Source organism: Lethenteron reissneri, chromosome 23 (genome assembly GCF_015708825.2).
Source record: "Lethenteron reissneri isolate LAM-NWPU_2019-01 chromosome 23, ASM1570882v1, whole genome shotgun sequence".
NCBI classification, from domain to species: Eukaryota; Metazoa; Chordata; class Hyperoartia; order Petromyzontiformes; family Petromyzontidae; genus Lethenteron; species Lethenteron reissneri.
In genome coordinates, this window is record NC_083801.1 from 5,004,795 (window position 1) to 5,023,570 (window position 18,776).

Genomic DNA, 18,776 nt, shown 5'->3' on the forward strand with positions numbered 1-18,776 from the left:
GGACCTTGTGACTCACCGAGGTCAACACGGCCTAAATTAGTGTGGTGTAATGTGAAATGGGCAACTCTGGGAAGCCAGTGCTCACCATACCACCCCTCGGGGCTCGTACCAGCCTGAATAGCTGATCACTAGCAGTGCTTGACCCTGCTGTCTTTTGTCCGTCCCTTAGGGGTGGCAAACGCGCTGGACCTGACGGACCGCATCCTGCCGCGGCTGCAAGCTCTCCGAAGCCACCAGCCGCATCTTGTCAACTTCCCTCCATATTCCCGCGATCAGATCCTGGCCATTTCTGCAGGACCGGCATCGGGGGTACACGTGGTATCCGCCATATAAGGCTCGATTTTCTCCGGGAATTGTAGTTTGCCTCTCTCTTGTAAAAATACTCGGGAAGATAATGGCGAAGCAATCTAAATCAGGGCAGTTTAACACGTAGGCTTTCGCGACCAATATTATTCATAATAAGCGGTTTTGGGTGAGATCGCGTTATTTATAAATGTGTCGTAACCCTCCACCACCCGACACGGCCAATCAGCAAAGAAAGTGTCATGTTGACAAAAGACAAATAGTTCACTTCTTTAGCCCACCGGTGTTGAAGAGTGAATCCACAACATTTACAGTTTTTGAGTAAGACGTTACGCTGGTAAATGCATCCAGCATCATCGGGCAATTCGCCAGAATGGCCAGTGGCCGGCGTGAGTAGGTTTAACGTTGATTTTTTAAGGGCAACACCGGGTGACCAGCCCCTCTCCACCCAGCCCCCCCACCACCTCCCAGCCCCTCCTCCCCACCCAGCCCCTTCCCACCCTCCCCTCCCCACCCAGCCCCTCCCCACCCAGCCCCTCCCACCCAGCCCCACCCCTCCCATTTTTGGATGCACAACGGATGGACGGACAGAATAATCCCAAGTGTGACTGGTGTAACCAGTAGGTTCCTACCAGTACCATGTTACTTGTAACGCACCGCACAGCACGTCGCTCTTCGCTCTCGTTAAGAGAGAACGACTCGGAGCCACAGGCAAGCCAGGAAGGCAGCCACGCGGTGAGCCTGCTGCCAACAAGGTCCAAGCTCTGCTGCACTCCATATATTATATAGGTGTTGTCGGCCAATTAATAGAAGCTCTATTAGACTCAACTGCAAGTCGATGCAGCAACGATTACTACTGCCACGCTTCGGCCCAACACCCGATATATGTATGTATGTATGCAGGTTTGAACTTATTTTGTACCATACGGGGGTGCGATTATTATATAATAATAATTAACCCACTTTGCCAACACAAGCAGCAGCCCACAATGCATGGATCCCCCAACTGTGTACCTTGCGCCAAGAGTCTCCACCACCTACACATAGCCACCCCACATAAGCGGATAATGCGCAAGCTGTTATCAATCTGCCTAGGTCACTCACAAGGGGATGAATTTTGGCAAAGCCTGCTGGAGGTGTGAAGGATTGGTGCAGCAAGTGACTTGGATGTATTGCCAAGACGTTTTCATTTAATGATGCGTTGTAAGCAATTTCCATCTGAATAAATGGCTGTCGTGCTGAAAGTTCTGAATCGGTTGCTGCGGCCGCTAAATGAATGGCATTTAGTTTCCAAGACACGGCGAGCCTGGGATGACAATTGTTGCTACTCTGTGTGCTAAGGAGCGTGGTTATCTCGTTATAGAATTCCATTTGCCACTGTTGATGTATTTGTATAATGCAAATGTGTGATTTAATTATTGGTATAATGGTTAGAATCTGTGGGAGAGTGGCCTGTTTTTATTCATGATGATTATAAATTTTATCTTGCGTCATTCATGCTAATTGCATCATACAGAACCGTACATTATATATAGGACCAACCCCAAACAAAACCTATACACTGCTCCTCCCAAGCTATTTATGAAGTACCTATTTAAAATAATGTTGAAATGACTATTCCATTACAAGAGAACATTTTCTTGAACATCGTACTCAAGAAAACGACAGTAAGACCACGGCGTCGTCTGCACACCCTGCCGAGAAGGCGAGCGTTGCATCACAACGCATCGCACACTCACGTTTACGTGTGTGTGTGTTGAACTTCTTTCGCACCGTACGTAGCCAACCGTGCTAATCGGAGGTGCGGAAAATGCATCAACAAAGCAAACCACTGTCAAATAACTTCCTCGGAGTTTACCTTTTTGGATAACAGTTATAAATGTTTGCGATGCGATTCCTGAACGTTAGAGAATGCATATGCAGAATTGTGAATCGTGTTTGCTGTTTAAATTTGGCATTTCGTGTTCCCGGCTGCATTTCGGATTTGTGTGTTCCCTCCGATAGTACTTCTTAAACAGGCACACACACGCGCGTATAAATACGTGTGCACGTATTGATGATGGTCCTTTGATTATCGTGGTTAGCTGCTGCTGCTGTTCACTAACGGCGCTGCCGTTTCCCCCTCTGTGCTGCAGCTGAAGGAGGGTGTGGTGGGACCCGGCCGCTGTGCAGTTCTGCGCCAGGAAGGTTGTCAGCCATGTCTGGGGATGCCCGCAAGGCGCTCGATGTCTTGCAGGTAACTGCGCCCAAGTTCATGCACGTGGAGAGCGGTGGCGCAGTGATTATTCTCGCCACGCCACGAACCTGCCGAACCGTTTGGTTTTCTTCTGACTGCCCACCTCTTCTGCTTGAACGGTGTGTGGTGGCCAGGAGATGGCAGAATGTTCTCAGAACAGTAGCATGTCTTGCACGTGGAGAGGTTAACGGCTTGGGGGGGTGGGGGGGGACTGCCTTTCATCCAGCAGTAACTTGACCACGGTTGGATGGGTTGTGTGAAGCACTCAAGATTTCCGTCCATCCCTTCAATGTTTGAATTGCACTTTTGACTCCCTCTTCCTTGTTTGTTCACTTCGACGATCTCCTCCCCCGTTCACCGAGCGTTGTTATTTCTCGCGGCAGGCGAGCTGTGGAAAAACTTGGAGGCGAAATCAGGAAGCAAACGGTGCTGAGCCCCAATGGAGAAGGTGAGGGAGGGAGGCAAGAACGCCCAGTCTCTGTTCGGAATATTAAGAAGGCCCTACAGTGCAGAGTGCAGTGGCACAATCATAATAATTGACGTTGTTTTATATTCTTCCTCTTCTCACTGAATGCATTTAATGTCTCGTGATGTATTCCTGTGGGGGGGAGGGGGGGGGGTTGCCGAGTGATTTCAATATCTACCATTGTCCCCCCCCCCCCCCCATCTGTCAGAGTAAATTTCGTGTCTCGGGTAAATATTATATTTAGGTTGAAGGTAATGACATATTTCGGCTATAACATTCGAACATAGTGGGCATGTGCCCTTAATTATAATATCGCTGGCTAATTAACATGTTAACAACAGGAGGTAGCCAGGTGTTTCTTCGGGGCTAATGCCTTGAGAACGCTGAGCCATCTCTGCCGAGATCATGGGTTCAAATCCGGGCAGTCACCGCAGATTAAACCAGCGTCTTAGGCAAAGCAAGTTGATTCTCTCAGCCTGGACACCAGCAATTGCCCAAAAGTCACGGCGTTTGGTGTTTCACTTAATTTGGCACAGTCGAGCATGGAGAACTACATTTCATAGTTGTATTAGCCTGTGATGATCACTCCTCTGAAGGGCCATGTAAGGTTGTAACAACCGATTAGGATGAGAGGCTTTATTAAGCTATAATATGTGGCTGGGTCGTTTCTGAATAAAAGCTAATGTCTCAGTGGGCCTTAACTGGTATGAAAAAAAAATTGCTTTATTTTATTTGTATGTTTTAAGCGATGTGTTTACCTTTCCTATACTTTGCACTCCTCTCGTGTTTTTGTATTGTTTGTTGTTGAAGTTGTGACCTGCCCCTACTGGACATATATAAAAAGAGCTTTATAGCTCTTCTGATTCCACCAGTATAAATAAATATTCTGATTGTGAAATGCCTTCGTAAAAATGTGTTGGAAATCTTAAAATGATTGCTGCTTGGCGATTGCAATTAAAAACTTGGGGGGGCGGGGCTTAGATTTGTATCAGTACGCCGTCCACCTGTGTGTGTGTTTGGTAGCTGATTCTCATGACCCTCCACGGTTCCTTTGTGCGAGTACAGGCCCTGCGCTCACGACGACGGTGCCCCGCAGGGTGACCCTCCCGCAGATCTCCGCCGTGCTCTCGGAGGTTTACGGGAGCCCCATGGCGTCACGCGCCGGGGACCATGGCGGCAGCTTTCCCCTGCAGCAGAAGCTGCTCGTCATCACGCTGCTGATGCTGGTGCGCAGTGGCAAGGTCAGGGAGTTCACCTTTGGCAAGGTGAGCCGGTGACCTGGTAGATGTTTGGCCTGTGAGCTGGGGTGCCGTGGGTGGCCTTGTACCTTGGGTGGGTGGGAGGCCCGGACCCTGGGGTGGATGGTCTGGTGGGTGGGTGGCTTGGTACCTGGGAGGGCGACCTGGCTCGTGGTTAAATAAAAATGCCAGGGTCGGCCAAAACAAGGCCATAAAATTTGGGGTAAATAAAATTCTTAATCGTAGATAAATGTGCTTTTATTGACTGCTTACATTCTTGTTAACCTTTGAAACTTCATTATATTGCCACTTACCATAAATAATAATAAAATATATGAATACTTAGTGCCCTGGCAAATTGTGGGTGATAAATAATTGAAGGGGTTTGTTTGATTTAAAACATTTAAAACATATATATGTAAAACATTTAATCAATTGACCGATGTGGATTTTGAACCCATGTATTCATTGTGAACAAAGACGACTGGGATACGTATATCTCTGAGGCCCATTAGTTGCAGGAATGAATTATTCATTTCCATGAAAAAAATTACATTTTTTATTTATATAGGTGTGTGTGCATGTATGCAAGACATCGCAGACCATTAGCAAACCTGGAACTGATGGGCTAGCTTTGTTTTTTTGTTGATGTAAAGCTAAATTTCAAGGGTCCGTTAAAATGACAACTTGTTTCTCCCTGCTTCAGACAATAATCGAGGAGCTGCCACTGCAGATGAGAACCGCCCCCAGTTCCGTAAAATAATAGCGTAATGGGATTAGACAAAAGTGACGATGATTCAATGTGGTTGTCGATGATGTTGATTTGCAGCTATTCGGCTACTTTTTATGTTACCAGGTAAGGGTCACTGAGCTATGTAGCATTTTTTCACACGCGACCTGACCACAAATGATAGCTCAACGAAGTGGCTTATCGCGTGGTCATTTTTAGCAGCCAAATACACGAAACGTATGTTTGTAAATGTGGAGGGAAACACCAGAGAACTCTGAGAAAAATCCACGTGACCACAGTCAGAACATACCAATTCGAAATATACAGGCGGCCGGGTTGAGATCGAACCCACGACCTCCTGTAAACGAGGCGAGGTAGTTAACATCTCGCCACCGTGGTGTGATAGGCTTTGTTTGAAGGCCCAATCTTTGGCACTCATTGTAGAATCAGTCATTTGGGTGAAAATATTGAAAGTTTTTAAAATTTAGTTGGAGACTGCGCACATATATATTCTTAATGGTAGAATTGCATCCCTGCTGGGACATCCTGCCAAACGTGAGATGTCATGAGCACATTTCCTGGCAGCTGCAGAGTACCCCATTTACAACGCTAATTGGCAACACCTGCCAACTCTCGATCCGCTTCCACACATTCATCACCAGCCCCGTCACACACGGCAGGCAGCCAGACGTTTCTGTTGTCGAAACTATTTTACCTGGAGAACCCCTCGATTGAACATTCGTATGCGAGCGTACCCAACGTTTCGAGTCGGTGACGCGTATGTAGCAAAGCTGACTGAAAAGCACCAGAGGGACGCAGTGCCATCGGAGCCAAACGCTATGCGTGATTGACAGTGGCAGCCCAACTCGGCTTGTATAAGTCAGGTGGGCAGCTCGGAGATCAGCAGTGTCGGGAGGGCGCACACAAGTGTTGCCAGTGGATGCACGTGACGCACCTTCCTACGCTCTGCCGTCACGCTGGGTTTAACTTCCCACCGGCTCCGAGTCTGCGAGTTCTGGGCATGGGGCGCCGTGGTGGCGAGATGTCAACTATGTCGCCTGGTATGCAGGAGATCGTGGATTCAATCCCGACCCTGGCGCCTGCTGTATATTTGTAGTTTGCGTGTTTTCTCTCCACGTGGTCGTGTGGATTTTTCTCCTGGGTCCTCTGGTTCCCCCCCCCCCCCACATGCTTTGAGAGTGTTAGGTTTCTGTAAATCTCCACGTGATAAAACCATTTCATTGAGCTATCATTTGTGGCCAGGTCACTTCTGAAAAAAGAGCTCTACAGCTCGGTGGGCCTTACCTGGTAAAATAAAATAGTTTATAGTTTTAGAATCCACCAGAGATGCAATTACATTTCCAGCACATGCCCACAGATTCTCCCCTGGCCATGTCCACTTCAGCAGCCATGCTGATGGCTGTCAAATTGTAGCAGCTGTTAATGATTATGGACTGCGTGTGCACCCGGCTACTTGTTTTTGCCGGGAACTGCATCTAGATCCATGCAGAAATGTTCATGACTACCCACAATCAGCAGGATGTGAATCACCCCTTAGTGGCCTGTCCCTAACATCTTTGGACGGGAAATCATGGATGAGGAACTCGCCACAAGTTATGCTGGGAATTGATGCATGTGTACACTCTACCAGTGGCGGGAGTGTAGCGGTTAGCGCACTGCGCTACGAACCTGGCGACACAAGTTCGATTCCCGCTCGGGATCAATAACTGTTTCGAAATATTTGAACTGGTCCTGGGGCTCGCCTAGGTCGATTCAGCCTCAAATAACGACCTGCTGGAATTGGCCACTCCCTTGTGCATCACGCCTGGCTGCGTAGGTGCCCCCTCGCTCGGCACACGCCCCAACAGTCTGTTAATGGTGATACGGGGGGAGCCTTTGTTGTCTATACCATTCATTCAATTTATTATTTCTCGAGTAAAAACTCGCCCCCATTAAAGAGGGTATCGCAGTACTTTACAGTATAAATTAAACGAAGGGAGTCCTATCGATTAAAATCGGTGTCACTTCGGCCATCATTGATGCTCCCTTATTGCTCGCGGGGGTCAAGGTCTGACATGGGTTTTTGGTCGTGTCCCCAGATCCACGAGACGTACACCGGAGTCTGCCAGAGGCACCAGATGGCGCGGTTGCACCAGTCGGAGTGCCTGGCGCTGTGCAGTCTGCTGGAGGCCCGAGGAATCCTGACCATCAAGAACTCCAAGGAGGCTCGCCTCATGAAGGTACCGATCGCTGGCGGTTGTTTTTGATAAACAATTATATTTATATCGCCGTGCAGCAAACGTGCTCGGACATTAGGAATTCGATATCCCCCAGAGCAAGACGAGTAAGTGAACTACATGGCGCGTTATACAGAAGTTATGGGTAGTACGTGGAAGGAGGGCATGTAACGTGATCAGAAACAGGAGGTCGTTGCAGGTTTGGACGTGTGTACAGGATGGTTGTTTTATCTCGCTGGACATTGGAGCGACACACAGAGGTCAACAACCTTGAGCAAGAGCGCAATACTCTGATGACGGGATACTGTAGCAGCAGGTATTAGATGTCGGGTATCTCCTGCACAATAGTAGTTTGATCTGGCAGTAGGGAGGAACTGATGACAAGGTATGATGACGTCCATGGCATTGGATATGGTGGCCTGATGAGATCTTCTTTGTGCGCAAAGCCATAATTTAAGATTAATTTTGGTTTCACGAGTTCTCAGCCGGGTTAAAGACAAGGCGCTTGAAACTCGACGCAGGGCAAGAGAGACACTTTTTGACTCGACCTCAATCTGAGAGCTGCACGCACACACGCACATGCACGTGAAGTAACGTCCGTTGTGTCTGGGCAGGTGTCGTTGAAGATCGACCAGAGCGACGTGGAGCACGCTCTCCAGGACAAGGTTCTCCTCTCGAGCATCCTGCAGGCCGGGATCCCCAAGTAGGGAGCTGCCACCTTCTCCACCTCCTCCACCTCCTCCACCTCCTCCACGCCCTTTGCTGCTGCCGCTGTCTCAAAGCGAGCCTCAACGACGACAGCCGGGGGTCCGTGTCGACGATCGACCCTTCCACCGACGAGGTTGTTTCGTTGGCGAAACTTCAGTCGGCTGACTTTTTTTAAAGCCCCTTTTTGAAAGGCAATTTTATCGCATATAGCGGCCGGGCAAAGGTGAGGACGCCGCGTCGTTTGGGAGCCATCTCCGTGCCAGCTTGTCGAGTTTGATCTTATTGACAAGTTGCTTTGTGAATTGAGTACGATTCACGTTGGGCTCAAAGCTGAGCAGCAATTCTCAAACCTATGAAGTTAACTGACAATCCACGAGGCCCATATTGCTATGACGTTGTTGGCTTGTTCCAAACTCTTTTAAAGGAAACACCGTTGATCATTGTTCTTATTGTGACTTGCAGCTTGCTGGTTGTTTTACCAGTGTGGAATGGTGAATAATGTATCTTTTCCAAACGCAACATGAAATGCACACATCACCGCCGTGCCAAGTGGCACTGGGTTCGAAGCGTTCAACTCAACCTTTGGAAGGTGTCCAGATTAATTAGTAGTTCAGGGTTGGCTTAACCAATCGTCTCCCGAGTCTGTTAAATGAGCACCACTGGGAAGTCAACAGTGGTCATCCACTAAAACAGCGTTCTGCACTAATGTTCAGAGCGGGGGCCACTTTCACCGATAAGACATCAGTGTGTGTGTGTGAAGGCCGCCACACGTTGAAATCCTTTGGGGTTTGACAGCAGCACGATGATGGGGGGGGGGGGGGGTATTTTCACTATTTATTTTCTGGGGGCCGCACTAAAGGCCACCAGGGTGCGCCATTGTCCCTGCGGGCCTTGCAATCAAGAACACTGCTCGACAAAGACTTGCTCTCCCATCAAGAACATCTCATCACTGGCTTAGAAGCCATCGAGATGAGAACTGCTCAATCTTAAGCCGAAATACATTTCCATGTGTGATGAAACTCCTGCCGTGACTTGTGAAAGTATAATGAAACTCGTCGCTGCGGTGTGGCAGCGTCGGATGTGTACACGTGAAGTGTTTTGAGGATACTTTTTTGCTGAAAATAATCAACTTTTTTCAATGCCCAGCACACACTTCCCCATTCATGTTTGTAAAATATGGAGACGTTCAATTTTGATTGAGATTTTATTGAATAACATCATGGCTATTTTACAGCCTCTTTGTATTATCCGAATCATTGTTTGGTATTATTAACCTGTTGGCATGAAACTTAATTGTGTAATTTTAGTGTTATCTGTGGTTTTATTTTGAAAAAAAGTCCCTAAAATCCAATTGCTACGTATTGTGGTGTGGATGACTTAAATTTTACGTGAAAACTTCTGAATGCCAAACTAAAATGGGGTATGCTTATGATCGAAATGCATATTATGTTTTACTAATTCAATAGTGTATCAGTTAAGTGAGCTTTATGGCCATGCGAGGTGGTGTGTGTGTGCATTATGATGTTCAACAGTTTGCAATAACAGTGTTAATATTTTAAATAAATGCTTTTATGAGGATAAATAGTATTGCCTCATCATGGATTTTCAATGCAGTGTTGCATTTGTATGTTTGGCCAATGCCTTTCTTATTGGTGTTGCATTCACAAGGTTACAAGACTGGATACACCATGCTTTCAGCCCAGTGGGTTTTGAAGTTTCACAGCACATGATTAAATGTGATCCACCCAGCCAGCTTCCTCAATTAAACATTGTTTGGTGGCAGCGGTGCACAAGCACAAATAACAAAACAATCTCAACACATTAGTCACTAGCACTGCCTTAAAAACACATTCCTGCGGAGGGAGCTGGTAGGAACGTTGGGTTTCTCGGTCAATGGCCAGGGTCAACGGCGGCGTGTATTCTGCAAATATGCCCGACTGTGAGGGCGGGCACAAGCCGGCTTGAGGTAGATTAAACGTTGAGTTTTATAAGGGCACCACGGGGTGACCAGCTCCTCCCCACCCAGCCCCTCCCCACCCTCCCCACCCAGCTCCTCCCCACCCTCCCCACCCAGCTCCTCCCCACCCTCCAACCAGCCCCACCCCTCCCTTTTTTGTATGCACGACGGACGGACACAATAATTCCCTACGGGCTGGTGGAACCAGTTGGTTCATACCAGTAAAATTAAAAGTGTATACAGTAGCACCCTGTTTACGGCGGGGATGCGTTCCTGAAAGGCGTGACGACGAATATCGAAACGCCGTCAAAGCGGTAAAAACGACATCAAAAATAGAGAAAATGTCTATTATTCCCCACAAACGTTGCTTTTGTGACCAGGACAGTGGTATTTTGAAATGTACCTATTTTAGATGAGAAAACGTGTGCACTTGTGGCATTCCTTCACATAAAGTCCTGGTCACAAAAGCAAAGTTTGTGGAAAATAATAGCCATTTTCTATACAATTTGAGGCGTAAACAATTAGAAAATAACACTTGGTACGCAGGAACATAAATCGTGTTACATGGGGAGTTATTAAATCGCAACGCAATTGTGAAATGCACGGCCACTACCCCAGAGCTTCAGCTCCAGTGATTGGCTGCTGCCGACTGCTCCCTCCTGACTCGTGGCCTCGTTGGGAAGTATCCCACCATTGATATTTCCCCATGAGCCACAATGTTGCCACGACTTTCACGGTTGGGCCCCAGTGACTGTTAAATGGGTCTTCAAAAAGAAAAAAATAACCCGTAAAAACAAAGTTTTTCACTATAAATCCTTTATATGCGTGGCGGCTCGAGTCCTCTCGTCCTCTGGCTTGAGATGGCTGCCACCTATGGATCAGATGATTGCCTGCCACCATTAAGCAATTGGTAATTAAATATAAAAAAAATCCTAAAAAGTGTAAAAATGTGGAAAAAAAATTCACGAAAATTAATTGTCACGCACAACGAGTCTGTGTGCAAAATGTCAGCTCGATTAGATCACGGGAAGTGGGTTAAAAAACGACCGAAAGATTTGCACGGTCGTAAGCGCGCAAGCAAGCAAGTGAACTTAATATAAAGGATTTAAAAAGAAACGGATTTGCCCGAAATGTAGTCGCAGTCGTTGTCCTGTACTTCATCTTAATCGTCATCTAAAGCCAGACTTAAGATCATCTTAAACCTGGTGGAAAATACAACATTCAACTGGGCGGATCTGAGAAAAATCTTGAATTAAATCTTTCGTGACTGCAGGAATTCATATTCTTTGGGTTTTTCGGTAAGGTCACGTGGATAGGTTCAAAGAAAATAACAAAATACTACGATGTTTCGATCGCTTGTTTTGCGATCGAAGCGTAGTTCTTTTTATTTTCTTTCAACCTACGTGACTTTACCGAAAAACCCAAAGAATACAGATCTGAGAACTTGCAGTATTAAAACATAAGCGACAGTGTTCCTTCTGCAATTTCTAATAAAATACTTCCACCACATCCGGCACCTTCCAAGGGAGGCGTGATCGCCTCGTAGCGTCAGAACGTAATCGCAACAACACCCTTTGCTGTCTGATTATCCTGCTCGTGTGTGTGACAGCCGAGCCAAGGCGACTCCATACCCCCATAGGTGCACGCACACTCCCCACACTTGTGTAATAAAAGGACTCGGACACTTCCTTCTGTCTTCGTGTCTTTTATTGGGTTCTCGTCTTCACCCACACGGCACTCTGTTATAACTCTGTATTTGTAGCCCCCGGCTATTCACTGCTATTATAGCTTCTTCTTCCCTCTGACTCTCTGCTTCATCTACTGTAACCTCCTCCCTGCAGACTTGCTGCTACCTCTATGCAGACTCCCGCTGCTACCCCTATGTGCAGACCCTCTGGCTGCTACCGTATGCAGACCCGCTGCTGACTCTGTATGCAGCCCCGCTGCTGACTCTCTGTGCAGCCCCGCTGCTGACTGCAGCCTCCTCGCTGCTTCGGGTCGGTCACCGCTGGCCAACGGTGCCGATCCTCGCTCCCCCGTGTTCGTGGCGATCTCGCCACCCTCCGCTTCGCCCTTCGTGGCCTCTCTCTGTTCCTGGTTCCCCGTCACTCCCGTCCTCTTCCGGTTCCCCTCCTTCTATAGCCTAACCCCTCACCCCCCCACGTGACCTAACTCCTCCCCTCCTGACGTCACCTCCGGAGGGCCGTTTACGCCCGCATTACATCACCCTCCCCCATAAAGAAAATCCAGCCGACCTCGGCTGAATTGCAACCTGACAAGAAATGCGGGTGTAAAGGGCCAACACGTAAAAAGACACGAAGCATGCAACAACAATATAACCAGAACACAACACAATACAATTTTAACGAAACGTGAGGGATTTCGAGCGAGTACGGGCAGCCGGGCCGTCCCGGACGGTCGGCAGACCACCCGCCGAGCGGGAACGTGGAAGGGTTTTAGGGGCGACGGGCGCAAGTTCTTCCGTCGCCATTGGAGGCCCGCCACTGTCCCGCTCGCGTCCAGAGACATCCCGTACTCGCGTCCGCGGAGGGATAGGAAGAGCTGCAGGTCCCGTGGGTTCTGCGGCTCCAGTCGACGTCCCACGAGCGGAACGTCCTCCTCCCTGCGCTGTCACGGCCGGCTTGTCTGTGAAGGGTACGACAGGCGCTCTCGCAAGGTCAGCAGACACAGGCAAGGTGCGAGTCGGCAGCAACAGACCCCGGCAAGGCAACTTCGGGAGATGACGCATCCGGCCGCGGGGCAATGTATGGCTTCAACCGGGATGTATGCACGAACCAGCGCCGTGAACCAACCTGAACACGCGCCGACTGTGGGTTGGGAACCTCAATGAGGCGGACCGGACTCTGCCAAGGTCTATGTAATTTAGGAGAGGTACCTGGCCGCACCTGTGGGCAATGAAGCCAGGCCAGGTCCCCCTTTTTCCAGGGGCACTCCCCCTTTGATCGTCGGGCACACCGCTCATTCCTGGCCTGAGCCTTGGCAGTAGCCATGCGGGCACTTTCCCTCGCCTCAGCGACACGCCGAACGTTGTCCTTAATATACTCAGGAAGAGGCTTAACAGGCCCCCTCGCGCCGGTTCCCAACTGTTCATTAATCGGCGGCACATTCTCACGGCCGTACATAAGGAAGAACGGCGAGTATCCAGTAGCCGCGTGCGGCGTCATGCGATACGCCGAAAGCACCCCAGGGATATGCAAATCCCAATCAGATTGATTTTCCCCGACTGTATGGCACAGCATGGCGGACAGAGTCCGATTCAACCGTTCCACCATACCATCCGTTTGCGGGTGGTAGGGGGACGTCCGTATCTTTTTAGTTCCAAGAGCCGCACACACCTCCCCCAACAATTTGGACGAAAAGTTACGTCCTTGATCCGTAAGGAGCCTCTCCGGCGCCCCTTTGTCCATTACATACCCAAATAGAAAGGCGTCAGTGATAGACGCCGCTGACTGGTCAGGCAAAGGCCAGGCCATCGGCCAGCGAGAGAGGTACTCAACCCCCACCAGTAAATACTTATTTCCCTTAGCGGATGGCGGAAAGGGTCCCAAAATATCTAACGCCACCAGCTCATTAACCCGAGATACTTTAATCGATTGTATCGGCGGAACATATGGATGTTTAGGTGGTTTACGGCGGGCGCAATCGGGACACGCGCGAACGTGACCGACGACATCCGTCGTCATGCCGTGCCAATAATAGTCTCGTTGCAGCGTCAATAGGGTTTTCTGCACCCCCAGGTGTAAAAGTGTGTCACAGTGCAAAGATCTAATCAACTCATACCGCAATGACGCAGGCACAACGAGACGCCAGTGTTCCTGTATCCCTTCCCTCCACATCAGTAACCCATCTCGGAGAGCAGTTTCCGAAATACCACCCGCACCGACTTCCTTACCCGCCTTCTCCGTTCGTTTTCGTAACGACACCAAAGATTCGTCCAACATTTGCTCCCGAATCCACACAGACCTTGGAAGACGCAAAATCCCGTCAGCCGGTCCCCCATCAACCGGTCCCGGTGTAAGCGGAGTTTCGAGAACATCCACTGCCAGCGCGACAGGCTGAGGGGGGGGCTGAGTCGGTCCACACCTATGCGTCCCCGACGCACACGCACAAGGGGATCGTTGCGGCAACCTGGACAGTGCGTCCGCGTTAGCGTGACGCACACCCTTCCGATGGTGAATTTGGAAGGAGAATTCTTGCAACGTGTCCAGCCATCTCGCCAATTGTCCGGATGGCTGGTCCATCTTAAGAGCGTACTGCAAGGCCGCATGGTCCGTGCGGACAATAAACGACCGACCGTACAGATACGGTCGAAATTGTCGGAGAAAAAACACAATAGCCAAAAGTTCCCTGCGAGTGACGCAGTAACGGGTTTCCGCGGGAGATAAAACCCGACTCCCATACGCCACCACACGCTCAACACCACCTTTTGACTGGGACAACACCGCCCCAATACCAGTGTCACTCGCATCAGTATCCAGAATGAAGGGATGTTCAAAATCCGGATAATCCAACGTCGGCGCAGTAGCCAGTAAATCGCGCAGGCTCCGAAACGCCGCCTCCTCCGGCGGTCCCCACACAAATTTATGCCCCTTCCCAGTAAGGAGATGCAAAGGCCTGGCGATAGTAGCGAAATTCGGAACAAACCTCCGATAATATGAGGCGAACCCCAAAAACCGACGCACATCACCCACCGTGGCCGGGGTTGCCCAATCCCGGACACAAGCAGTTTTCTCTGGATCCGTGGCCACCCCGCCCGCACTAACAATATGTCCCAAGTATCGAACGGAGCGTTGCAGTAAATGACATTTCTTAGGCTTGAATTTCAAATTAGCAGAACGCATTCTGGCGAATACAGCCTCCAACCGCAGTAAATGCTCATCAAATGTGCGGCTGAAGACTATAATATCATCTAAATAAATGAGACATGTCTCCCACTGCAACCCCGTCAATACCAACTCCATCAACCTCTGAAAAGTGGCAGGGGCAGCATTCAACCCCATCGGAAGACAGTTAAATTGGAATAACCCCTGCGGCGTACGGAAAGCTGTCTTTTCTCGCGAGGGCTCGTCAAGGGGGAGCTGCCAGAAGCCCGAAGAGAGATCTAGCGTTGAAAAAAACTTAGCCCCTGACAAGGCGTCGAGAGAATCGTCCATACGCGGCAGGGGATACGCATCTGCCACTGACACTTTATTCAACTTCCGAAAATCCACACAAAATCGCAATTTACCATCCTTCTTTTTAACCAACACAACAGGCGCGCCCCATGGGCTATTAGACGGAGATATAATATCCGCTTTCAACATGTCTTCCACTGCCCCTCGAACATGCTCACGCTCAGCCGGACTCATCCGACGCGAGTTCAAACGGATAGGGGCAGCGTCCCCCGTGTCGATATGATGAGAGAGCAGCGAGGTGCGTCCCAAGTCCAAATCGTCCGAGCTAAACACATCGGAATAGCTCGATAATAATTTATGAATCGCACAACGCTGCTCGGTGGAAAGGGCCGAATTTTCCCCACATAATTCGGCGATCCAATGATCATCAACCCCTCCATCGTGTGAAACACCACCCACAAGCCCCCCGTCCGGCAGGTCACTCTGAGCCGTAAACGCCGTAGTGGCATGTGCCACAACGGTACCAGCCGGCACACACACGCTTTCAGCACTCGCATTTAACACCTGCAAAAACGGGCGCTGATCTGGACGGACAATAGTTTGCGCCCCTACCAGCGCTAAGCCGCCCGTAACCGCGGCGGACGGCGACAGCAAAATCCCAAAAGCACCCTGCCGACCCGGAACCGGCTTCCGGTATCGTAAGGGAATGAGCATCTGAGAGCCAGGTGGAATATCAACCGAAACTTCCGATAGCGCCTGCACCTGGGCGACAGGAGCCGGTCGCCCCCAGGCGGACTGTAAAAATTCCAATTTCCGGCCCCCCGGTAGTTCTATGCAATTTTCATTGATTCTAATTAGAATGGGCATCTTAGCCAAAAAATCCGTACCCAACAGGCAAGGAACCGCCAGGGACCTCGAAATCAACACAACGCCCGAGGCCGAGACACCCCCGATAGAAATGTTAGCGTCCACCTGTCCCACGATGCCCATACTACCCCCGTTCGCAGCGATGCAGGAAGCGTAAGCCGGCCTCACGGCCCCCGATGGGATGTTCAAAAGATGGAATATCACATCCGAAATAATGGTCGCGGACGCACCGGAATCCACCAAAATACGTACGTCCACCCCTTGGATGGACCCAGGTACAGTGGACGAACCGGTAGCGGCCGCGACAACCCGCCGAGCCAGCTTACGCCACTGCGTTATCGAGCGACAAGGCTCAGATACTGGCCTCCCGTATTTTACAACATCCGCGTCGCATAACAACGGCGATGAGTGAGGTGTCAGGCCTTGCCGGGTGTCTGGTGCGCACCGACTTGCCTGTGCCGGAGGGTCTTTCTTTGGGGCGTCCGCTGTCGAGGCCTCCTGCTGGGGCGGCCCCGGAACCCGGGCCCAGCAGTCCCTGGCATAGTGGCCCCGACGGCCGCAGCGGAAGCAGTCGACGTCGGGGCGGCGCGCAGCGGGCACCCCGTCCCGACGCGGCCGCGCCGGCGGCGGAGCCCGCGGCCCTGGCCCGCTTCGAGCCGGCCACGGAGTGGAGGCGGCCGACAACTCCTTTGGGCCGGTCGCATCCGGCACGTACACGGCCTTCGTAGGGTCCCACCCTACGGCCCCCCCATCGACGACAGGACCGCCCGTCCACGCCGTCACCTGTTTCCAGCGGCGGAGATTGAACTGGGCGTCCAAACACTTGGCCGCGGTCCGGGACGTGAGTTTTTCGTGACCGCACGCCGGCATAGGAATGCCGAGATCTCGGGACAACTCCAACATCTTCCCCAAGATGAGTGGTTCCAGCAGGTCAGGCTCCGTCTCCGGGTAAGCGGCCATAGCGAGTTCCAACACGGCGCCCCTGTACGCTACAGGTGACTCCTCAGGTGCGCGTTGCCGCTGCACGAATCGGCGATGGGCGTCATCCGGTGGCTCGTACGCGTCCGCCATTTCATCGAACACCCCTCGCAGAGTTTTCTTCTTCGCAGCTTTTATAGAGCGAAAAAAACGAACGGACTCATCATCAAGAAGAGTCGGGAGCACCTCCAGTGCCTCAGCGTCCGTCCACCTTGCCGTACGTACCGCCGCCAAAAATCTGCAGGCGAACGCACTCCAATCGCCCACGATGGAGAACTCTTTGACGGTTGTAAGGTGACGACTGCGACTCCTTGGCTTGCTTCCGTCCGTCGCTGACTCTTCCGGCGGTAAGTTCAGCAAGGCGTCGCAACGCTGTGTCGCCAAAATGGCGGACGATCCTCGCGGCGGCCCCAAAATGGCGGCTTCCCGCCTTCCGTGGTGCGCCACGCCCAAGATGGCGTCTTCACGCCGCGTGGCCGATGGCGGCGCCATCGAAGACGACCCGGGCTCCTGCCGATCACCACCATCACCTTCCAACGCCGCCCTTGGCGTGACAAGGTCACACAACTCTGTGATGACGGTTTTTAGGGTTGCCAGTTGCTCCGCCATCCGGGTCCATCTTAAATCTTCGTCCTTCAACGCAGATGGGTCGGACGAAGGGGCCACCTCCTCGACGCCCGGGCCCTCACGGATCTCTCCCTCCGCCGAAGTGAAGCCGACCGCAGGAGGAAGATCGTCGTCGTCCGAAGATGAAGCCGACGCCGGGGATGGAATATTCTTTTTCCTCAGATGTTTCGCCATGCCGTTTCACTTCTGACTCCAGTGTAATAAAAGGACTCGGACACTTCCTTCTGTCTTCGTGTCTTTTATTGGGTTCTCGTCTTCACCCACACGGCACTCTGTTATAACTCTGTATTTGTAGCCCCCGGCTATTCACTGCTATTATAGCTTCTTCTTCCCTCTGACTCTCTGCTTCATCTACTGTAACCTCCTCCCTGCAGACTCGCTGCTACCTCTATGCAGACTCCCGCTGCTACCCCTATGTGCAGACCCTCTGGCTGCTACCGTATGCAGACCCGCTGCTGACTCTGTATGCAGCCCCGCTGCTGACTCTCTGTGCAGCCCCGCTGCTGACTGCAGCCTCCTCGCTGCTTCGGGTCGGTCACCGCTGGCCAACGGTGCCGATCCTCGCTTCCCCGTGTTCGTGGCGATCTCGCCACCCTCCGCTTCGCCCTTCGTGGCCTCTCTCTGTTCCTGGTTCCCCGTCACTCCCGTCCTCTTCCGGTTCCCCTCCTTCTATAGCCTAACCCCTCACCCCCCCACGTGACCTAACTCCTCCCCTCCTGACGTCACCTCCGGAGGGCCGTTTACGCCCGCATTACACTTGTAAAGACGGTGCTACGTCGACTAGGAGGTCGCAAGTGGTGACAACAGGATGGGGAGAGCGGAAGGGAACGATTGCAAGCCCCAGGAAGGTTCGAGAACAAGGGCGGAGTGATGGACACGCTGACTTTCTGTCATCGCTGTCTTCTCGTTGTCACTCTTCACGGTCTCCGCGTCGGCGCTTTCTCGCGGTCCCAAAGTCGCGTTGAAGTTCAACAGAAGAGCCCTCCACAGTTCGTGCCCGAAGTCATTGCACAAGGGATGAAGCGGAAAGGTCACGTGTGGGGGTTGGGAAAGACTTTGGATATAGATTTTGCTTTTGGATCCCTGTGGCCACGTGGCCATGAAAGTCAACGATTCGATCACCTCCCAGTGGCCTTTGTGGTTTTGTTTTGCAGACCGGTTCACCAGCATCGGGCTCAACATTCAGTGGTGCACGAGTCAAACCATTCGAGTGAACGGTCTCTTGTGTTTTCGAGTTTGTCAATAAACAAGCGGCTGATAGCCAAGTTTGGCAACTGACCCAGCAGGAATTTGA

At 51.1% G+C, this 18,776-nt stretch overlaps 1 protein-coding gene across 1 annotated transcript; it reads left to right on the forward strand.

Moving 5' to 3' along the window:
• Positions 1–2,500: 2,500 nt before the first annotated feature.
• LOC133346226 (cell division control protein 6 homolog) lies at positions 2,501–9,489 on the forward strand. Its single transcript, XM_061557766.1, has 5 exons — positions 2,501–2,658; positions 2,923–2,987; positions 4,071–4,270; positions 7,073–7,213; positions 7,825–9,489. Exons 1-5 carry the CDS (start codon positions 2,501–2,503, stop codon positions 7,915–7,917), a joined length of 657 nt encoding a protein of 218 aa, XP_061413750.1. The 3' UTR covers positions 7,918–9,489.
• Positions 9,490–18,776: the final 9,287 nt, after the last annotated feature.

Coding starts and splice junctions, on each gene's coding strand:
- LOC133346226 (XM_061557766.1), top strand. CDS start 2,501: ATGTCTGGGGATGCCCGCAAGGCGCTCGATGTCTTGCAGGTAACTGCG. Junction 2,659..2,922: donor CCACCTCTTCTGCTTGAACG/GTGTGTGGTGGC, acceptor TTCTCGCGGCAG/GCGAGCTGTGGAAAAACTTG. Junction 4,271..7,072: donor GGGAGTTCACCTTTGGCAAG/GTGAGCCGGTGA, acceptor TCGTGTCCCCAG/ATCCACGAGACGTACACCGG.